At 40.4% G+C, this 22,996-nt stretch overlaps 1 protein-coding gene across 1 annotated transcript in view; it reads left to right on the forward strand.

The window, feature by feature from the left end:
• The first annotated feature begins 315 nt into the window (after positions 1–315).
• Positions 316–22,996, forward strand: part of slc4a3 (solute carrier family 4 member 3) — a 31,642-nt gene continuing 8,961 nt past the window's right edge. The window contains exons 1-8 of the mRNA XM_029492912.1: positions 316–433; positions 2,582–2,832; positions 2,967–3,154; positions 5,562–5,788; positions 15,265–15,410; positions 16,621–16,801; positions 17,060–17,195; positions 22,113–22,278. Coding sequence (XP_029348772.1) covers positions 400–433; positions 2,582–2,832; positions 2,967–3,154; positions 5,562–5,788; positions 15,265–15,410; positions 16,621–16,801; positions 17,060–17,195; positions 22,113–22,278 — 1,329 coding nt within the window. The 5' untranslated portion in view covers positions 316–399. The remainder of the gene's footprint in view (positions 434–2,581; positions 2,833–2,966; positions 3,155–5,561; positions 5,789–15,264; positions 15,411–16,620; positions 16,802–17,059; positions 17,196–22,112; positions 22,279–22,996) is intronic.

A 22,996-nucleotide genomic window follows, 5' to 3' on the forward strand; every position in this document is an offset into this window, starting at 1 on the left:
TATCCTGGATTAGCATTTCCCTCTCATCCCCTTTGCATGTATCTGCTGTTTGTGATTCCAGAGAGACAGTTATGCTAAAAGACCATGTGATTGAATTACCCACTCAGCCAATACATACAGTACAGCAAAGTTCACTTAATCATCCAGTTCCTAATTCATGGCAGCGGAGATTGCTCTCTGCCTAAACAGATGACCTGATTCATCCTATGCTTTAATGATTTTTTTTTTTTTTTTTTTTTGTGACGTTTCCCCCAGGTGAAGGTGGAGGAGGAAGATGAGGAAGGATCCGGTGAGGAACAGGAAGAAGAAGAAGAAGAGGAGGAGAACTGGGAGAAAGCGTTATCGGTTGAACGCTTTGGAGACATTATCATTGACTCTGCTTCTACCAGCGGAGACAGGATGGGCCGACACTACACAGAGAAAGACTTTGAGTGTAAGCAAAACACCATGTCCACGCTATACACTACAGATCATGCATCGTATGATGCATGAGATATGACTGACTAACAGGGAGTTACATTAATTTCATATAGGAATTCTTATCTGAAAGTAGATTTGTTTGTTAATAACGCCAATCTGGGCGGTAAACTTATGTCTGGACAATCTATGTGCATGAGGACTGTGATTTGCCTTTGTTCTTTTTTCTGTTGGTCAATTACTCATCGATTCATTCTGATAAGAATTTTTCAAAAATGGCAAATGTGAGCTGGCTGAAGAGGGTTTTCTTGAGACACCAAGGGCCAGATGTATACATGACACGTACATTAGCCTGCCACCCCACCAAACACTCATATATTCTCACACACAAAGTATATGTGTGTTGAAGTTGGTCCGTGGAGGTTCTCAGTCATCCATGTCATAGTAGTCTGAGGAAGTTCAATCTATGATCTATGATTTTTGTAGACGTTACACACCTTATCCAAGAGGCTTCATCAGTGCAGAGTGATTCAGCACGGTCATTAATTATTATCCATGAGCTTTCAGTGCACCCTTCAAATGTTGGAGCTTATTCTCTTGGGCCTGGGATCCTGTTGGCACTGAACAGTTCTGTGTTTCAGAGGTCTGATAACTCCTAGTTTATTTTTCTAGTGGGTGGTGAGAGTCGAAGAGTAGCTCCTGTCCTGTGTGTGGGTTTCCTGTGTAGCCCAATGTTAAAGCTCCTATTTTCCACTGTACAGCACTGTCAAAGAAGGAAAAGAGACTGGCCACGGTGGAGGGAGGGGGGGGATCCTGATGAGCCCATTGCAAAGCCAGGCTTTTGCCTATAGATTCCTTTTCACTGACTGAAAGATTGTTTTGGATTGTTTTTTTGTTTTGGATTGTTAGTACACTTACATTGGTAACAGCTTCAGATTTGAGATGCCATTATATTAGTCATCTGACCTTGGTTGCCACTGCAATGTGGATGGCAGTGCTCACAAGGGTAGAGATCTTGAGTACAGACAACTAAGACTTAAAGGAGGGAATTTACTCAAAGAACCTGGCCTTCAGTAATTTGGCTGATGACAAAATACTGCTGCAGCTGTTTCCCTTGCAGAGCCTGTCCACATGAATCCTGTCTTCATATACTCATGTACACTCAATAAGAGACATGGCTCTTTTTTGTGACCTGGATTGGTAGACATGTTTATAAAATCTGAACTTGACTTTGTCACAGACTGATATGAAGCTATGAGATGTAGAGCAGGGAACCAAATGCTGTGTATGTTGACTAAATTGATGGATTACTGTTAGAGAGATTAGCAGATTAGCGGATGTTTACTGAACAGTGTTGTGCAATATTGCATGTTAATTAAATTCTCAAGCTTATGTTTGTGTTGTGTCTTTCAAATGTTTATCAGAGAATTAGTAGGAGAGGGAACTTTATCTGAGAAAAGCTTTTTTTTTTCTTCTTCTCTAATAGGCCCAAAAGCCTGTCCCTGAGAAAACATCAGTGGTTCTTAAAACACAGTGTGTGCTGGAAAATGCAAGACTCTGCTTATTTAAGATTGCAGTTGAAAAATGATGTTGAGAGGCTGTTTGCTTTTACCAGAGAGGAAATAACATGAAAGCAACAGTGGAGTATTCGGCTTTTTATTTCATTTTTTTTTTCCTTTTTCTCCAGTTTGGCTATAATGGGGAAAGTAGCTCAGAACAATAATTTCCCCTGAGGATGCCATAGTAATCCTTAGGCGAGCTCAGCAACATTTGTAGCAACATTTGCAATATCATTGCTTCGTATCAACAAGCAACATAGTGGCGATGAAAATGTTTTTATTAGCATTGTTCGCAGATATATCAGTCACTCTAAAATTACCCGCCATGCTTTGCATACTGTATTGTATGTACTGTATACAGAATTTATTTTGTCAGTAGTTTTAACATTTTGACTGCTGTATGTGGGCTAGAAGCGATCTTCAACCAAGCACACCTGCACTGGGCTCTATTTAAGAAAATATACTGCATTTGCAAATGGCTTCATGTAAACATACAGTGAAATTATGAGGTCAGAGCCTGAACCTCCTCCCATGAGCTGAAAGATTTCCTGATTTGAATGTGTATTATGATGTGTTTTTAACTTTATTTTTAATATTTTTAACAGACCACAGGCACACATTTCACCATACACACCACCCCTTGTCCACCCACCTGCCCCTGCCCCAGCGTCTGCGCAAGAGGGTGCACAGCTCGGACAGAAGGCGCAAAAAGAAACGGAAGAAAAAAAAGACCTCTCTTCCACCCTCCGATGTTACGCCCACCATCCAGGAGGTAGATGAGGAAGAGGCGGAGTCAGAGACAGATGGTATGGGAGCGGCTGCCACACCCACAGACCTACCTGATATTCAGCCACAGGTAAAATAGGACTGAAGAGCCTGTGAATCTGTTGAGCTAACTGTCACAAGCAAGCAGAGCTTTAGACAGTCTACGGGTTTTACCTAGATGCGAGCACATTCCTCGCCTCTCACTGATCTTCCTTTTCCTCTCAGTTTAGTTTGGGGAGCCAAGAGGACTTGGAGGAACCCATTCTGCTCGCTGCCTACCACACAGAAAGCGAAGAACATCCATTGTCGAGGAAAGCTGCCCTCACTCTGATAAAGGGGGCATCCCATAATGGAGGAATAATTGTACCTTGCCCGAATGAGGGAGTGGATGGGGAGGATGCTGATTACAACAGGTAGTTTATTACAGAATCTCAAGTTGTACTGTTTCCACTGTGCTGGTCAGCAGAGCTTTTGAATGCAGAGACACAGTTGATGCGTCAGTTAAATCTGGACTTTTGACATATAAAAAATCATCTAACACGATGCTTTTTTCAAAATAAGAATGGACTTCTCTTCATTTCCTTTCATGTTCACTGCAAAGATGGACTGTGTCCGAAACTGCTCCCTAATCCCTAATTATTGCTCTGTATGGGGAGCACATCATCAAAGTATCCCACAATGCATTGTGAAAAGTAGTGAATAGCTGATGGTCACTAACCCATGCAAGATATCCCATAATGCATTGCACTCCCAGCAAAAAATGGAAAATCCCACAGAGGGAATATAATAAATATAAAATATACAAATAAAAAAATAAAATATAACAAAAGCAGATCAAACACGAGAATAAAGATTACAGTGCAGTGCAAGATTATCAAAAGCATTTAACGTAATGTAAGTGATAAACAGAAAGGTTTAGCCCTGAGTTGGGTAAGTTTTAATTGCGCGACAGCGATCATGCAATTAACAGCACCAAAAGTAGTGCCCGAAAGCGATCGTTCAGTGAATGAGTTCACTATATAGTCCACTACATTCTTCTCCCTATAAGGGGAGTAGGGATTCGGGAGTGAGGGGGTGGTTTTGGACACAGCCTTGGCTTTTGAGCTGGCCTTGATAAGTCTCCAGTATGCGATTCGTCTGTTGCTATCTGGTTTTTTGAAACGAGTAGAAATAATATTTGGAGGAAAAGGTGGAGCTGTGGAGGAGTGAGGGCTGGCTCTGACTTGTTCTGTACTCTCCCCTGTTTGTGTGGTACAGTTTGTCGATCACAGTGTAGCCACACCCCCTAACTCATCCCTGCTTTATGCTCTATTGTCCTCTAAATGAGACCATCATCTAAGAATGAACATCATGCTGTGTTAAAAGCTTTAAACTAGAGACTGAGACCATAAACTCATTGGGAAAAAGTTTACTGAGTTAATAAATTAAGTGAGAAGTACAAACATTTTCACATGACTGTACAGCCCCAGCCTTTCACAGGCAGCACTTGTCGGCAGTTCTGTTTCTGATATCCCAATATTAACTTTTCTACGAACTTTTGTTTTCCCATCAAACTCTGAGAAAAACGGATGTTAGGTATTCCAACAGCAAGTTGCTAACTGTGTCTGTCTGTCTGGTGTTTGGTGCTGGACAGGTTGAATACAACAGGTTTGTGTTATATTTGTTGACTATAAAGCTAAAACAAGGAGCTGGAAGACTCTAAAACTCTGTAACTGCAGGCAGGGACGATTGATTTTGTGTGGGCTCATCACTGTGAGCGGCCTCGCTTCACACACAGCCATTTGATAGCCATTCCATAGTATTCCATCAACGTAAAAGATATTTAGCAGTTTGCATCATCTTCAGTCAGATCTTCTGGTTTCATCAGGGAGAGTTAACTGCAAATGTTGAACTAAAGAGAGGTAAGTTGCTATGGTTACCTGCAGTTTTATACACTTGTTTTCTTTGGACTGGTTTATCTTTTTGTTTGGGGTGCACCATTTTTCAATTTCCTCCTTAATTTGGTCGCCTCTCAGCCTGCCTGCAATGAGCATATTTTCATCCATGGTATAAAAGAGGAACGCAGTGGATTAAAGATGTTTAATTAATATTCAAAGGTTTATTTTTCTTTCTAAATTTGGATCAGACCTCGTATGCGATTACCAAAGGATACAAGCAGCACAAAACAGGAAAGAACAGACAAGGGGAAAGTGCTCTATTTGCGTATATGCATCTGCTATACCCTTCAGATATAGGTGAACTTTACATTAGCAACTCAAGAGTTTCATTACAAGCAGGAACTAAATTGGACAAATAATCAATATGTACTGTTTAGGATCTACTAATGGCTCCAGCTGAAGCCTAGATATTAAAAGACCCATCTGGCCAACAAACATGGATACCCATCACAATATGAATTATTTGGTGATGCTTTGAATTATGTATGGAGTTTGTTGCTGGGAGGTTAGGGTCTCCATGGTGATTGAGGTATTTGTCTCTGCTAATGCCTGGGTGATAAAAATGCAGACACCATCATGCCTTCGCCATGCAGTGTGAGTTGTGCCTGAGTGAACCCTGATGACTCAGAGGATGGTATCCAGTGTGATGTTGTGTTGTGGAGCCCTCTGTTGGTGAAACAGCTGAAATACAACCAATGAACAGTTATATTGTGAATCATTTTTTGTTTATTTCCTAACTTGTAGTCCAAATGCGTGTTGTTTTTTTTTTTGTTTGTTTGTTTTTGTTTTTTTTACATTTTAAATTTCATGCAATAAAAATGTCTAAGCCCATCATAATCTTTACATTCTTCTAACCAGTTTCCCTCTATGTGGTCTTCTTCAGCATTCCCCCAGGATCAGATCCCTCAAGCTCAACTGTGACCCGTGGCTGGTTTTGCAGGAAGCCTGTTCACCATCGCCTGGCAGGGAACCAGAGGAGCAACTATGACTTGAGGGAGCGGATCTGCATTGGCAGCATGACGGCTCTGGAGACTGCCGTCTACCAGCAGGTGCCCACGGATGAGGCGGAGGCCCAGATGTTGGCCAGCGCAGATCTGGATGACATGAAAAGTAAGGCAGAGACTGCATAGTAAAGCTTTTTTGGATGTCGTACAGCCGCAAGCTTTCAGATGATTGCAGCTGGTGTCTGATTGTGGTTTCAGATGTCAGCATGGTTAAAATCAATAAAATCATCAGATATTGTTTATCTCTGTGGTCAATCATTTGTTATCACATGATGTGTGAATGATAATTTTGAGCGAGCTGCATATTAGCCTGATGATCATTATTCACTGTAAGACTGTTTTCACGGTTAATGGCAGGGGCTCACCCATCAGCTATCACTAATCAATTTCTCAGTTGGTCCATCAGCAAAAAAAATTTTCAATTTTTGAGGTAGAATACCAAATATTTATTTGTTCCAGTCTCTTGGCTGCTTTTCTTTTTTGAAACTAAAACTAAATACTTGTCGTTGTTATGTTATAAAGTTGGGATCAGCAGATTTCACTACTTTCTAATGATAAATCCATAGCTCAGAGATTGGAATTTGCAGGAAGATGTTAGTTGCAGACTTAGTAGCCAGAAACCTTCTCTTGGAATTCTGCCACAATGTTTGTGTTTTAATTTTTAACTTAATTTTGTGTAAGTCCTGGAACTTCTGAGGTGGATCCATGGATCAGACTTTTCAGTCCAGCCCATCCCACAGACACTGGACTGGATTGTGATCTGGGGAATTTGGAGCCAAGTCAGCACCTCGAACTGGCTGTTGTTCCTCAGATCATCCCTGAACTGATTCTGTAGTGAGGCTGGGAGCATTATCCTGCTGAAAGAGGCCACTAACATTAGAGAACAGTGGTTCCATGAAGGGCTGGAATTGGTCTGAACCAGGTTTAGGTCGGTGGCTCAGGCCAAAATAACACCCACATGAATGGCAGGAACCAAGGTTTCCCAGCCTAACTCACTCCCCACAACCATCAATTGGCCTTGGCTGCCCATGACCCTGTCTCTGGTCCGGTGGTTTTCCTTCCCTGGACCACATTTGGTAGGTCTTGACCACTGCAGACCGGGAACATCCCACAGAGCTGCATTTTTCAAAACATTAACTTCAGGACTAAATGTTCACTTGCTGTCTAATATATCCCACCCACTGACAGGTGCCATGGTAACCAAATAATCCATGTTATTTTCTTATTCACTGATCAGTGTATGCTCTGTGAACACGGCTAACTAACAAGCAAGTGTGTTAAGCTTTAAAGGGTGTAGCATGAACTGTACTGTTGCTCTAATTGCACTTTATTATACAGTACCATGCTGACTGGTAGAAACCAAAACATTCCATACCCCTGCTAATCCCTTTTACAGTTACTCACTACTTGCACTCTGCACTCATATGTGTATCAAGGGAATTCAATGTAACGCTGCTACTGACATAAAATGTTGTGGCACCACGTGTCTTCGCTTTTCATTTCATCAGATATGACAAGGACTTTAGTATGAATCGGGTCCTAAATATCAGCTATGATCTTTTGGTATCTCCTCTCATCAAAGTTATGACCCTGCTGAAGGACATTCTTGTTGCCAGCAGACTGAAACTCTGCCTTCATATTTTCTTCATTGCTCTAAAGGCTTTTGGCGCAGTAGAATTTGAGTCGAGTTCCTCAGAGATGACTCAGTTTCACTCCTCGCCCACACCACAACAATGTTGTTTTGGGGGGGGGGGGGTCTTGTGTCTTTTCTAACTTTATTCATATCAGCCAGAGAACGAGCTCTACCAGTGTTTTTGTAAGCGCAATATGGTGGCTGCCAGCTTCATAGCAGCTCATACAGTCATGATTTAAAGCATGTTCACGTTAAGGCTTTTTCTCTGTTATTCTACTGAAATATTTCTTTTTTTTTTTGTGATTATGGATGTTACATATTATATTTTTATTATTAATACGTTGTCCAGAGGTTTAAAGTGACTGAATATTTCCAGAATTAAAACATGTTTTATCAGATATTTTTGTTGTGAAGCTGGCTTAATATTTTTATACATAGATTTCAGTGACCTCTGCTGGCATTGAGTAGTATTACACACAGTAGTCTCATCTGCTTATTCAACACATTCATGTTACAAACACATTATTTAGAGGGTCATAACTGAGATATTTCAGTATTTTAAATCTTTTTTGTGACCCTTGTCAGTAAATAGATCTTGTATTGTCTTAACATGTATCAAGAGATTCTCTAAATTCAACCATGTCACTTTGCTGTCAGCTCATTGTTACTCAACAAAATAGGACTAGGAAAAATATATCTACTTTTTGGCTGAGCTTTTACAACTGTTGAAGCAAATAAGTGATATTGTCTGAATGACTGCGCCAGCGGCACATTGGCAATGTCAACTCTAATAACTTTAAAATACCTGAATGGAAATATCACCACATATAAAACCGAAGAAGCGAAATAGAATAGATCTGGACTGCAAACTTCCAGGAGGAAATGAAAGCTGTTTTATACATGGTATATTATAAATGCGTATTCTCCTCAGCTTGCACATGTCTTGGCACCCCTGCTCCTCGGGTGCTGCCCGTCCACCATTCACAAGTTTCGCTCCTGCCTGTGGCTGGGCCCCATTTCAAGCGGCCTGCACATTGTGCCTCATGATGTCTGCCCACACAGCTCCAGTCTCCTACACACACTGTTAAAAATAAGCCTCCAACAAAATAACACAAAGGATGGGTGATCACAGCAGTTACTCCGTTCTTATTATTATGAAGGATAACCTTGATTTTATTAGTATAGGGATACAGATATTTGTGTGACACTGCATCAAATGAATCATAACAGTGTATTAACACCCGTGATGGCAGAGCGCAATTGAGAATATTAATGAGGCAATTATTTGCATAATTACAGCAGTAAATATCAGACCCATAAATCTCCTGTCCTCATCTCCTATTCACATAGATTAATATTGCTTGCAGATTTTATGCTACCAATTGGCTGTTTGAAGCATTGTATTTACCAACGTCAAGGCCAAAAGAAGAAGAACAGTGTAGAAAAGTTAGAATGATCAGAAAGGGAGTAAAATGGGATAATAATCTAAAAAGAGCAGAGGAAAGATGTGGGGAGTCTCATGTATACAGCTTGCAGGGGTGTTAATGAACAGAAGCTGCAGTCGATTCCCCTTCATCAGCGACCCTGCCCCTGGCCTTTCCTGCCTCACCGCAGCAGAGTAATCATTGACTGTTTAGGATCTGGAAACAGAAAAGCAGGTCACCCACAAAAAAGGTTATCGGATGTATAGAGTGATCATCGGCAGGCTGTGGGTTTCACCACTGCATCTTCCTGCTATATCTGCACTCATGCATGCACCTGCTATATCTGCAAGTGAAGTCTTGGTGTCAGTCAGACTTTTGATTCATCATGAATCTTACCTGATTGATTAGTGGTTCAGCTCTTTGGACAACGTGTTTTGGTGAATATGTGGTTAAACCTGTTATGGCATGCATTTACACTCTTAAGAGTATTTTTTTTTTAAAAGTCTCTTTCACTTTTGCTTTCAGTGCTTTTCCTGCATGTACAGACACAGACACACACAAATAAGTATGTAGGGAACATTTTGGAGACACAGATGCGCTGATGCATGGTCTGACTGTTGTCAGCTGACTGTTGTGGACAGTCAGACCTTGACACCTCAGACAACGCTTCATTTCCATGGAGACGGAGGGGCGGGAATGGTGCAGCTTGCTGTGATAATTAGCACCACAATACTGTACCTCGCTAAGCAGAGAGCCAGAGCTGATTCGTGGATGTTATTGTTTTATTCTTTATGGGTTTGACTTAATTTTAGTTCTCAGACTATATTTTTTTTTAAATGCGTTGTGTGTGTGCGTTTGCTCCTTCAGGTTAATGGAGTTCAGGTGGAAACTCTTGGAACATGACCTTTACCTCCTTTCCATTTTCCATGGCTGGAAAATGATGAAGGCACCATGGACATGAAAGGCATAAACTTTTGTGCTGCAATCCACTTAACGCTGTTATCCCAACAGCCAGGAGGATCAATGGGCTGTGGACTTCATTAGAAAAGGGCGGTGCTACCATTCAGCTGTGTCTCCAGTAGACCCTCCTCTATCAATACTTGCTTTCATAGGTGCAACTAAAGTGAACTTTTCTTCTATTTATGCATCTTTGTGACCGTTGATCTGGGAGAGTGCTGCAGCCTGATGGCGTAGCTTTAACTTTGTATTTTTTTTTTTTTATTTTTTTTTTCAGACATAAGGATTTAAGGCTTGATTTTTTTAATTTTTTAATTTTTTTTACTTCTTGTTTTTGTCTCCTTACAATTTCTTTCTCAGAAGTTGAATCCCTGGTTATCCCTCTGTTTTTTTTTTTTTTTTTCGTTTTTTTTTCGGTTGCCTGGGCAGCAGAGAGGAGCCGGTTAGTTTGGCCATACGTCCTTTTGCACAACCAATTCAAAGAGCCAGGCTGGTGGTACCAGCGTGAGCAACAGCTGGAAGCCCTGAATGAGCAGTGTGTCCACTCGGAGAGAGGAGGATAGGAGGAGGTACCGACCGTGGAGATGACAGATATTGAGGTACAGGAGAACCAGGGGCATGGGACCTCTGATGGGAAGCTGCCCACTGACCATTATGGTTCAGACCGTCGGTGTAGTGTCCAAAGAGGCTTTGGCACGCCAAAGCACCACCAACATGAGCACCACGGTTCGGTGTCCAATGTGGAAGGGTTTGAGGATTTTGAAGAGTTTGTTTTGGATTTTGATGATTATGACTTGCTCGAGTCTATCCACACTCAGTTGGGGTCACCAGAGGAGCCTACCCGTAAGTGGTGTGTTGTTGCTTTTGTGTGGAAATTCATGTCTGTTCTTGCTGAGTAGTGTGACATTTATGTCTCCCTGTCTGGGGTTCTCATACAATGGGAAATTCACATGCATCAGCATTTTTCTGTGTTTTTACGTGGATAATCAATGATTGAGAGTTCATGTGTTTTCATTGATTGCAGCCCACCAATCGCTCAATTAATGGCAATATGAAGCTCTTTTGTGGCCATAGATAGAACAAAGTTGTCCACACTATTGACAAAATTGACACAGTGCTAGATGTCTGTCGTTTCCTGCTTTCCCATTGATCCAGTAGCACCCATTTGGCTTCGGGCTCAGCCACAGCTAGAGCGGAAAGACATTTCATTGACAAACTGCGTGTGGTTCAGCCTATTTTTATCCCGATTTGGAAACATTAGACACATGACACATTAGACCTGTGTTGAAGCTTGATTCCAGGACATGGGGAAGATATTGAGGTGGTCAACTTGCAATGCCTTAGCACACTTTAGCACCAACTGATGTTGGGCTATATGTATCTGAAACATCTGGTACATTGGGAACCTAAAGCAGATGCTGTTCTCCTTAAGGTTGCGTCAAGGATTTAATTGGGTTTTCTAATGAAAAGTGACATGCTTGATTTTCTTGAATTACCCTGAAACTTGATATTATCCCCAGAGATATCTCCCCATCTAGTGGATAGATTAAGGGTAAATATGGAAGAGATTATCATGATTCCCATTAAGTGTATTCTAACGTCTGGGTGATCCTCTTACTTACCTGTACGTCCATCATGAGGTCAAATGTATCCAGTATTTTGGTTAAAGAGTTCACTGCAACACTCGTGATTTGGGCTCACCTGCAGTTTGGATGTAGTACTGATCAGCGAAATTAGTACTTTAGCATACTTTAGCAAGATCATTTAATCAATGTTTATATGTTAACATGCTAAAGTTTGCATGTCTCACACAGCTCCTAGCATGATTGCAGACTCCTATGGCATGCTCATGTAGGTTGCAGCCAAATCTGTTTGAAATATCAGAGTAAGCATTAGTGAGTGTTCTGGATGTGCTCATCAGTAATCATAGTCCCATCTCCCGGTCCTTTTAAAAGCCGTGCATGGTTTCAATCTGGAAAATTAGAGCTTTATTATGGTGGATATACCAGGTAGCAAGAAGGAGAGAAAATTTATTCTAAGCCCAAAGTTTTATGTAAAACCCCAAAAGGCATGTTCTGTCTATGTAGGCACATGTTAGTATCTTAGTCATTTTCCATTAGAATAACAATGAAATCCTGCACCATCGACTGCAGACTAGATTTTCCTTGGTCAATGGCTTAGAGTTAGCTTTCCACTGCCTCAGGACAGCAATGTGCCAACAATGCCACTGACCACACCTCATTTTGAGACCGACGTGCCCAGTGAGAACTCAACTGGATGGGAAATGACAACAGTGTTGGTCTGAACCTAGAAAACACACTTGTGTTGGGTTGGCTCTAACATAAAACCCTTAGTCTCGTTCAACTCGGTGGAGGCTCTGTGAGTAAGGTCAAGTTAAAAAGTAGTTATGTAACAAAAAAGATAATGTTTTTTTCAGTCAGGAACAACAGCTCAGGGTCAAATGCACATGAATAAGACTGCAACAATATGTATTCTAGCAATTATGATTTCAGCTGAGAATCAAATTCATCAGCCCCTCTCATTTAGAACATTACTTTATAGTACTGCAGCTTAAGTTCAAAGATACATGTTACTTCTTACTTGCACAACTACTACTGTTGGTGGCGAATCTTGCAGAAAAAATGAATAATTCATTTTGAGCTGGCGTCATGGTGTGAGGTCAGGGATGAATTGGAAGGATAAACCCCAAAGAACAAACTATAATAAAGTGACACATGACTAAAAATTTCTTCAATTATATTCAAAAATAAGTTAAGATCCTCTGCTGTAATTATCAAATCTTAATTTTCAAAACAAAAATGTACTTATACTTAAGGAAATATGCCAAAATTTGTTTGAGACACTATGAGCAAAAATATATGACTTGTTTGAGGTTTTTAAGCTTAAATAATAAACTTCAGAGTGAAAGAGCAATGAAAATGGTTTATGATTTATTTTGGGAAGGCTTTAGGAAGGCTTCCTGTTGCTTCCTTGTGTCAGTTAGCACCCTGTTTTTGAAATGAATTTATGAAATCATTCCTTAGACTTAATGAACCAAATTAGCTTGAGGGGAACAATCAGGATTTTATCGTTGTACTCCGAGAATAAAATGCTCGCCAGCAGCTGTGAATCCACATTTACAGAGCAGGGGCTTGGTCTCAGGATGGCTATTAGTCCCTTAGCATTACACAAACTTGCATGAATAATTGAGCATGAAAAGAGCAAATTCATTCAGATGGATTTCTGATTGGGAGAGGTGGCCATGGCTCAAGTGGTTGAGTGCTGTACCAGCTGGGTGTCTCTCTTTTATTATAAAGACAGATCCCATATCATTTTGTACACAAGCCCAGTCAACACTGAGGCTCAGTCACTGGGTATCAGATTTATACAAAGGCTTGATCTGACTAAGCCAAGAGCACAAAACAATAGAACCACAGATATGTGGACAAATATACTACATTATGATTTTGATATTAAAGTGAATCATTCTTGGCTTTTATCTAGTTTCTAAAATACAGTGTCATCAAAATGAGATGGTTGGTTACAGAGGTAGTTGAGCTGATTCGTTTTTCTCAGAAACATAATTTAGTACATATGTGTCTTACCATTGGCCAAAGGGAAAAATCAAAACTGGGCACAAGGAAAGAGGAGCTAGAGGGTTTATCCTCCAGGTCACGATATGAGAAAAAAAAGGTCTATGAATATGCCATAATGCTCTATAGTCAGAAAAAACTTTAAAGGCCCCATCCAGGATATGTATAAGGGCGGGGTACACCCTGGACAGGTCGCCAGTCCATCGTAGGGCCAACACACAAAGACAAACAGGCGAATAACCACTAACAGACTTACGGGCAATTTAGAGTCACCAATGAACCTAAACATGCGTGTCTTTGGACGGTGGGAGGAAACCCACGCAGGCATGGGGAGAACATGCAACCTACACGCAGAAAAGAAACAGAGCCAAGACCTTCTTGCTGTGAGGCAGCAGCCCTAACCACTATGCTGCCTTGGTGTAGTCTCAGCAAGGCAAAAGTTTTTGGACCAAGGTCCGGCACCAGGTCAAGAAGAGCAGGAGGGGGAAACATTTTAGTGCATTTTATTTGCCATGTTATTGCCCTGGCCTGTGGTGAGAAAACTCAGGTCGTCCAAACCAGCTGAAGTTCACACAAGGACAAGCTTTAAAGCTTTTCCCTTGCGAGACTACAAAATAAAATACAGCCTGATTTCATCTTGATTTCCATTTCTCTTTACGTCCCTTAGGAAATGCATGACGCAGCAGAATGGAACACTTGGTGAAGTTTATGAACACATGCACATACACATACCTCACTTTGGTTACCTCTGGGTGGATACTCATGTAAATGATTAAAAACGACATTGTTTATTTAGTGAGAAATTAGATTCAGCCATTGGCCGGTCGGACCAGTTGGCTGCTGCTTTGGACTGAATGCAAATGTCAATTTCTAAACACTACCCGAGATCTTTTCCCTGACCTCAAATACACCAACGCCACAACTTAACCACGTGCGCAAGCTACAGTCAGATGATGAGAAATCATCTTCTGTCAACACCTCCAGTTTCTAGTCTTTATCAAAATCAGCATTGTACTCTAACAAAGATGGCCATTAAATTAATGCAGTAACATGTTGATTGTTTGGATCATGCATGTGTTTTCAGACTGAAGGAAAATCCACTAATTCGTATGAAAATAAAGAAATAAAAATACATTTAAATACAAAGGTTATGTTTTGGAAAGTTGTTGGTTACAATATAAAATTGATGTGACTTTTTTGTTTCTGTCTCCGTCTGTCTTCTGGTTTTGTTTTCTTTAACAAGCTAAAATGTTTTTATAAATGTATTTATTTAATGTATTAAATGCATTTTTTTAATTATATATAAATATCAAATATAATATAAATATAAATATAATAAATAATACCTAAACTTGGCCCTTTCTGCCTTCTAACAAAATTTGGACTTCAAAATAGAATATAAGCTATAAATTTGCCAAATGATATGTCATAGCTTATAATCATCATTAACACAAACACATTTTCTTTCTGGAGGGCGGCCTTTTAATTTGCATGCCCCACTTCCTTTGTTTAAATGAATCGATCGCCAAGGTGTCCTTCCCTTTTACTTTGGAATTGATGGACATGCTGTCTCCGTAATGAAAAGGATTTCCTCATTATGTTAACTTAAATAAAATGAAATTTGCTAGCCAAGTAAATTGAAAATGAAATTACATTCTGTAGTTATAAATCTTTGGGTCTGACACCACACATGGATTCTCACTCACCCATGAAGCTTTTACCTTCTGTTACTGGATAATCTTCAGTCTGCTGGAAACCTAAATACAGATATAAATATCATTTCTGGTTTTCCACCATGAAGGACATTTTTTGGACTTGGAAAGGATGTTCGATTTGTTCACAATCGTAAAACAGCATTTTATTTTACTTCTTATTAAGTGCTCCTCGGTAGGTCGTTTTCTGAATGACTCATCAAACTCGCCCCCTCAAGTCTACACATCACCACTCAGCAATGTCCACCCTCTTTGTTGTTCAGGTCACAGATTTGAGGACAACCCCGGGGTGAGACGCCACCTGGTAAAGAAGTCATCTCGATGTCAAATGGCCCGGACCAGCAACAGCTCCACACCGCTGTCCAGCCTGAAGAAGAAGAAGAGAGCGGCAGAAAAGAAAACTCATGAGGTTTCAAGCATAATGTTTTTATTTCCCTCAACTGCGTTAACTTGCACAATGACTGAATATTTCAGTCTGCAAGCTAACAGTTTATGCTAGTTTCCATCGCATCTCTATAAAGAGTCATGACAATAAATGTGATAGCAAACTCTTATTTATTTATACATCTAGCAGAAAATAGGCAACATTAAAGCAGTGACTTTCCATTTTTTGCAATCGCTATAGAGCTAACATTAACAACTGTTAGCATTGACAGTGTAGAAGAAGCAGCTGTTTAGTCGTCTCCAGCTATGGGTAGTAATGTCCACAGCTGGCAGTGCTCTTTCTGCTGAGTTTAGCCTGCTGACCAGTTAGCCGCCCTCATTCATTCAAACTGTCGTGAGAACGTAGCACTGATCAGGTGGCGTGACGTAACCTCTCGTATTGGAAAGGAAACAATGGCGGAAGGTCCCGTCAAAAATCAATGCCACCTGCAATCAGTGACCCTAACCCAAATCAAGTCAGATACCGAGGGCGGGAATTAGAATTAGCTGCTCCTGGCCAGTCACTATGGCTTTCAACTGTCTGGTGCTAGGCAGGTACCAAAACTGTGGGTTCATCAACCCATCACTGCTACTGCTAAACAAAAACCAAAGAACAGATTACAGCCGTGGTCTGCAAAGCCAAAACAACGAGCTGAGAGAAACTAGAGAGGAACGGGAGAGTTGGGTGACAATAATGTCATACACCACAAACGGCCGCTCTCATATTAACTCATAACTTCAAAGCTCTAGGAGTCCTAACGTAACCACATTTCTCTCCAGTGACTTAAGGGCTATTCACCAGAACCGAAGACGCTATTAAAATTGCTTCTAACGTTTCACCTCAGTTTGACTGTATAATGGCACAGACACAAATCGTATTGCAGTCATTTGACTTTTGCCCTGAGAATACTTCTTTGCTGAAATGTAACAGAATGTCCCTCCAAACCATGCGGTTGTCCTAAATAAGGCTCCGTAAACATGTTGGACTGAAATAGCTGTCACTGATGATTGTCATCACTTTGTGCTATAGGTGTGGTATAGAAATATGTTTTATCTGTAAAAAGAAGTGGGAAAACATGCTCCATTAAAATAAATGGTGGATGTTAAGGGTAGCCAGATAATAACTGTAATCTTTCTTCACCCCCCCACGTTTTAAATTTAAAGCCATGCACTTTTGTGACCTGCTTCACCCACAGTTGTTTGTGGAGCTGAACGAGCTGATTGTTGAGAAGGACCATGAGATGCGTTGGAAGGAGCGCGCTCGCTGGATCAAGTTTGAAGAGGATGTGGAGGAGGAGACGGACCGCTGGGGCAAACCTCATGTGGCCTCGCTGTCTTTCCGCAGCTTGCTGGAGCTGCGTCGCACCATCACACACGGTAAAATACTTGTGCATGCCCAAAGCATTTCGAACCCTCTCAGTACCAGTGTTGATTTATTTCAATGTGGAGCTGATAAAAAGCCACAGTGGAAAAAAAAATGATTGGCGTAAAGAAGCAAAACTCTTCTCGGCTGCTCAAATGTAGTAACCGTAGAGTTGAACTGTTCTCTCCTGATCAAGCTCTCCTCGGGAATCAGACACTTTGCAGATAAGCCAGCGTTTGCAGCCATTGTTTTCCTGTACCCTCCCAATCTAGGTGCCATACTTCTGGACCTGGAACAGAACTCTCTGCCTGGCATTGCTCACCTGGTGGTGGAGACGATGATCATCTCTGATCAGATCAGAGCAGAGGACAGACCCAGCGTTCTGCGGGCTCTGCTTCTCAAACACAGGTCAGTAACTGGCCTGACACAAAAGTAATTATTCACAAGACATTCAATGCAATGATTTGTCTGTTCTTGTCCCGATGCCCAAGGAGATGGCTACATCTATGACACAATGTTTTTAACCACCTAAATTCTTCAGAGCAAGGACTCAGGATTAAAAGCACATTTTCAAGCCTTTTTACTTTTTAGCTGCAATCACGCCTGATCAACTAGTTAAATTTATTAGTGCGTGGACAATGATCTCAATATAGCCCAGCCTAAACATAATAATGCACAATTTTATTGGGATTTTTATTATTATTATTTTTTTTTATTTTAATAATATGTTTCTGTTGTTTCTCTATTTTGTTGTTGTTGTTTTGTTTTTAAAAGAAGAATATTCTATTACTGTAATTTATGTTTTATTTCATTCATAAAAAATTATAGTATTATTATTAGTTTTATGTTTAAGTTGTTTTTTACAATACATCATTATATGCAGCACTTTTATCAATAAGTTTTACTTCTCAGATGTACAATGTGCAGTGAAGTAGTGAAAGTATTGGACTGAAAGTGGAATTAAAAAAAGAAAATACAAAGGCTACTATAATTGGACGACCAGATGTGCAAGTGAATAAATCTTCGGGAAGGACTGATTCACTATATGAGACTGCAATAATACAATATGATTTCTAGTATACACTGGGCCAATCACTGTCTGGAGTTGGGTGAAACAATTTTAGCACAATGAATATCCAGCTGTACATTTTATTGATCATAGTACTGGCGACAAAATTATTGCTCATTGCCAGAAAACTTATTTAATAGTGGAAATATCCATTTCAGGTCTGACAATCTAAATTGATTTTAGTACATATAAATTTATTCAGATCAAATCATGGAAAGTCTTACCGGTGGAGTGCAAATACATCACTCATCACATGATCTCAAACATTAATTTCACATGAGTCACATGAATGGGATGGTTTTACCTTTTTAGCATTGTTGAGTCACAGTTGGCTGATTAGGATGTGCTTCTATTTTTAAGGTTTGATCTTTAAGCCTCCACAAACACTTTAGATTGCGTTATTATGTCCCATGGCAGCACCAACCATCTCTTTGAAACCAAAAAGCCAAAATGAATGTTGAAGTTACCTGACTATCCCTGACTCCAGCTTTATTTGACCCACAAATCTTGTTATCTTATATTCATTTATTTTTAATCTGTGTGTTAACAGACCTGCTGTCTACAGTAGTGTGGATGCAGCTGTGTTTACGCATCGATCATGAACTGTTAGTATGAGGAATCAAACCCCCGCATGCTTCCTCCCCCTCATTAATCATTATTCTGTAGTGGAGGTTGTTATAAAAAGCCAAACTCTGGGGAACTGAGCAGGGAATTTCCAAAAAGTGACATTTATAAAGACTTGGCTCATCATCTGCTGTACTTCCCCTGAGCCTGACTAAATTACAAATGTCAGGACTGCACTGTGGCTGCCCTGGATTTAAAGCCCAGACTGTCGGTATCGTGTGAGAAGGCCTGACCGTTTGATGTCTGCCTTTGTTCCAATATTTGCCCTTTCAGTCCTGCTCTCTTTCACACCTACCTCTGCTTCATACACCGAAGACAGGGCCTTATTTGAGCCTCTGCAAAATACAGTACTTACAACATAAACATTCAGGGGTTGAATCTTTTTTTTTTTTTTTAATAAAGTTGCTACTATTTCTAAAATGTTTACAATGGAGAGAACCTTGTTGCCCAGGTTTGGTAAGGTGGCTCTATAAATAAATTCTACGTACTTGTTTTTTCTAAATCCAGACCTATTTCATGTCCAACGTCTTTGGTTTGAGATGGCACCAAGTGTCAACCCACCGTGACATCACCCATTGGTTTGTGAACTGCCATTTTGAAGCCTCCAGTTTGTAATTTGTCCATCGCTAAATCTCGGTTTTGTGGAACCAGAGGAAACTCTATTTGGGGGAGAAGGTGGAGCTGAGGAGGTGTGAGGGCTGTATCTGACCTGTACTCCTTGCTGGCTTTGAGGCAGGTCACTGTGTTTGGTACAGTCTGCCAATCACACAGTCCCTATGTCATGGTCTAATGTCCTCTAAATTAGACCATCATTTAAAAACAAGTTGCATTGACGACGACTTCAGAAGAAGGGCATCAACTCATTAGGAAAACATTTACTATGGTAATAAATCAAGTGAGAAGAAGGGCCATTTTTACATAGACTTCAATGCAATCGAGCCTTTTTGAACAACCTCCTGATGGTTTTTAGACAGAAGCAGATTTAGCCTCTTCAGCACTGACTTCACTTGAGAGAAACAGAGTCTCAGCATCAGGTTTACCTGATGTCATCAAGGAGTTTTGGATACCTTGACCCGGTAAGGGGATTCTTCTAATCGGCTAAGTTGATGCTGTTTGGAATTTTTGGTTTTGACGTTCATTCTGCAGAGCTCAACTGATCCAATATAAGTGTTCAAACAGCACCAGGGGGAAGTGTCACATCAGATCCTGCACATTATCGATACTTGAAATATGTGGCATGTGGATGTAAAGCATGTGACATGTCACTACTTACAGCACTCTGAGATGGCTCCCACTTATCGATCAGCACTAGTATTGACACACCAGCTAAAACTGACCCACCACGTGGCCAATGGAACAGTGCGCTACACGTAGAGAAGTATGGATTTTTCTGAGTTACGTAAGTTAAGTGAATGTCGACTGTCAGACTGAATTACCAGCAGAGGGACAACTCATGCCTGTCAAAGACAATAAAGCGTACTCTCAAATTTTTGGCCCAGGATAATGTTTTATAATGAGAAAAGACAGAGCCAGGCTAAAGGTGTAGCTCCAGAGATGAGCTTTCACAGCTTTCACTGTGTTTCATTAAGTTTACACACAGGAGGCCAGTGAAGGGCTCGGAGCTGAGACTTTTTGGATTGTTTTTGTAATTATTTTCTAGATGTTCAGGAGGGTTTTACCAGCAGCTGAATTATCCACACAGGTGGTCTCCTCTCAACAAATGGTACAGGGGATTAAAACTGATAGAAGCAAGAAATAAAAAAGTTTAACTTGAAAAATGTGTGACTCGCCAATGCAATTAAGATGACACAGGCCAGTGAAGGGCTGGAAAACACAGGTTTTACTTTTTTCTCTGCCTGATGGCTGAAGAGCTTCAGCTGGTTAATGTACATATTTACAAATACAAAGATGCAAAGTTTATATTAAAAATGGCTTAAAACGAGATAAAAGTTTTGGAGTTAATTCCATGCTAGAAAAGTTTTTTTCATTTCAGTCATCTGCTGTTCTCCAGGTCAAAAATAAAATTTGGATCCTGCCTTTTTTTTTTTATTTATTTTCCATAATCGGCTCGTTAGTGCGTGCATTGTGGAACTGGTAGCAACAGTAAGCAACACTGTAATGACCAGATTTGTTCTGCACGAGATGGATTTTTCTGTATATAGTCAGAAATGCATTCATATATTCCATCTTTCACAGCCTTTCCACATAAATTCTCAGCATTTCACTGGTCGTTTCCACAGGAAAAGAATATTCTGCCATTACAACCATCACCAGTTTGAGATATCAGATTTATTACACGGAAAGAAACACACAGAGGTGTTGCAAAAATTTAGCTCATCGCTTTCACATGGCAGTTTAAAGATCCTCTAGAAACGTCTCCAGTACAATTCACTGCAGTGTCACACCTCGTTCTTTTGTCAAGTTGTGCTGTCGCATTCAATCTGGGCGCCGTATTATTGGACCTTGTGGGCCTAACGAGGGAGGTGATGTCACCAGTGGACTGTGCGGTGTTGGAATGAGGCTGTCTATGAGAAAAACTCAGCTTTCGTAACACAAAATTTTTGTCTTTCCATGGGAGAAAACACGTTCAACCTCAGATGCAGAGACGTGCTAATAGTGAGGCTGCACACATGAGCTCCTGACTGCTTTATTAATGCTTATATCACATTTGGACAGGTGAATGTGTCAGCTCAAATTTTCTCATGGTGTGTTTTGATTTGGAAGGATTTTACTAATGACTAAATTTATGAGCTGCATTGCTGCTGGATGGAGTAAAGCTCTTCAGCATGTCCAGTAAAATAAACAAAGAAAAAAGGTAGATTATGTGAACAGAAATCACAGCTGGGATTTTCGAGTACACTAATGACCCTGCAGATGGTTCCAACAATGTTAAATCTTCCTGAACCTGGAGCGATAACTGGTGGTTATTTCTCCAGCTCAATATCCCATCTCTTATGGCTAGCATAATAATCAGCGAAAGAACCAACTCAATTCACACCTGCAGTAGTTATTTGGCATTAACTTAAGTCAGCCATTGCCAGTGTGTTTTCTTATAACAGTCAAGCAAAGTAATAGTTTGGCAGCTGTGAGGCCTTCCATCATGCTGCCGCGAAGCTGCATGCTGTGACTGCTATAAACTAGAGTCTGTGAGTAATGTTCCTTGTTTCTTCCAGAAAAATAGTTTGGCTTTTTTGGGACTTTACTTGAACATATATTAAGATAAGATGTACCTTTAATAAGCACCGTAGTGACATTTAAATTTACATTTAACTGGACAAAACAGCACAAGGGGAAGGTATAATAAGAGATCAAATTATAGGAAATAAGGAACAGAATCCGAGATGAACAAGATAAAAATGTGAGCTGGCGTAGTATTAATACAGAACCTAGACTGATTGGAATACCTTTAATCATGAGCCATTACAACACAAGAAATTTAATTTGTGCTATTGTTACTTTGGTTCATAAACTATTTTTGTAATTAGTTCTTATGATTAAATTTTCTAACGACATGAAAAAAAAAAACAAAGTTGCTATTGTCTTTGTGAACTTATTAGCATGCTCACTTTAGCATTTAGCAAAGTGGTATGACTGTCGACAGTCTCATTTGTTGTTCTTCTTCTTTTCTACAGTCATCCGAGTGATTTCAAGCATCGTTTCCATCGCCACCACTCATCCAGCAGTCTCCACGGCAGCTTCAATCACAACCACGTCCATGACACCAGTCTGCCGCTGGTGGCTGAAGAGCATGAGGAACACAGCGATAATAAAGGGCCCGTGTATGACCCCAAACAAGACGTGTTTGTCAGCCTGTTTGTAAGCTCCTTTGTCTTTTTTAAGTCCCTGTTCTTCACATTTGCTATGAAGGGTGTCAGGTGACATTGATCTGAAAGATATGCGATGTTGGTGATGATTGACGTAGATGTAGTTGAAAAACTGCACACTGACAGCACAGTGAATACAGTTTAACGAAAGCCAAAGTACGTGATTAACTAGTTTTGACAAGAACCCTCTTGGATAATTGAACTCAGCTATCTAAATGGATGGAGATAAAAGCTGCTCTGAGCTGTCTTATTCTGCTTCATGGTTTGCATTAAGTTCTAAGAGTCAGCAGTAAGCATAGATTTAAACATGATTAAACTAAAGTCCTGATTTGAGGCCCGTGGCTCTCACATTGTTCTTTGAAACACCCCTTCATGAGGTCAGAAGTCATGTAGGTACTTATTGAAGTCAGAGAGAGCGAGCCTCCCCAGGCCACATGGGTTGAATTATGTTTTTAGTCCACTTACAGGTGTTTCCAGTTAATGCTTCTTGATGCATTAACTGTGAAACCTTAATGTTCCCCTGTGGCTTAAAATGTTGGCAAATTTAAAACAGCCTATCAGAAAAATTCTTCTCAGACATAAAGAACCAGTTGTGCAGTTATGTGGTTTAAAATGAATTGCATTAGTGAAGTATTGTTCATACATGTGTCGCTACCCCTGCAATAATTCCATATTATTGGTCCCATGCTACA

The sequence above is a fragment of the Echeneis naucrates genome, chromosome 21, assembly GCF_900963305.1.
Source record: "Echeneis naucrates chromosome 21, fEcheNa1.1, whole genome shotgun sequence".
In the NCBI taxonomy this organism is placed as follows: domain Eukaryota; kingdom Metazoa; phylum Chordata; class Actinopteri; order Carangiformes; family Echeneidae; genus Echeneis; species Echeneis naucrates.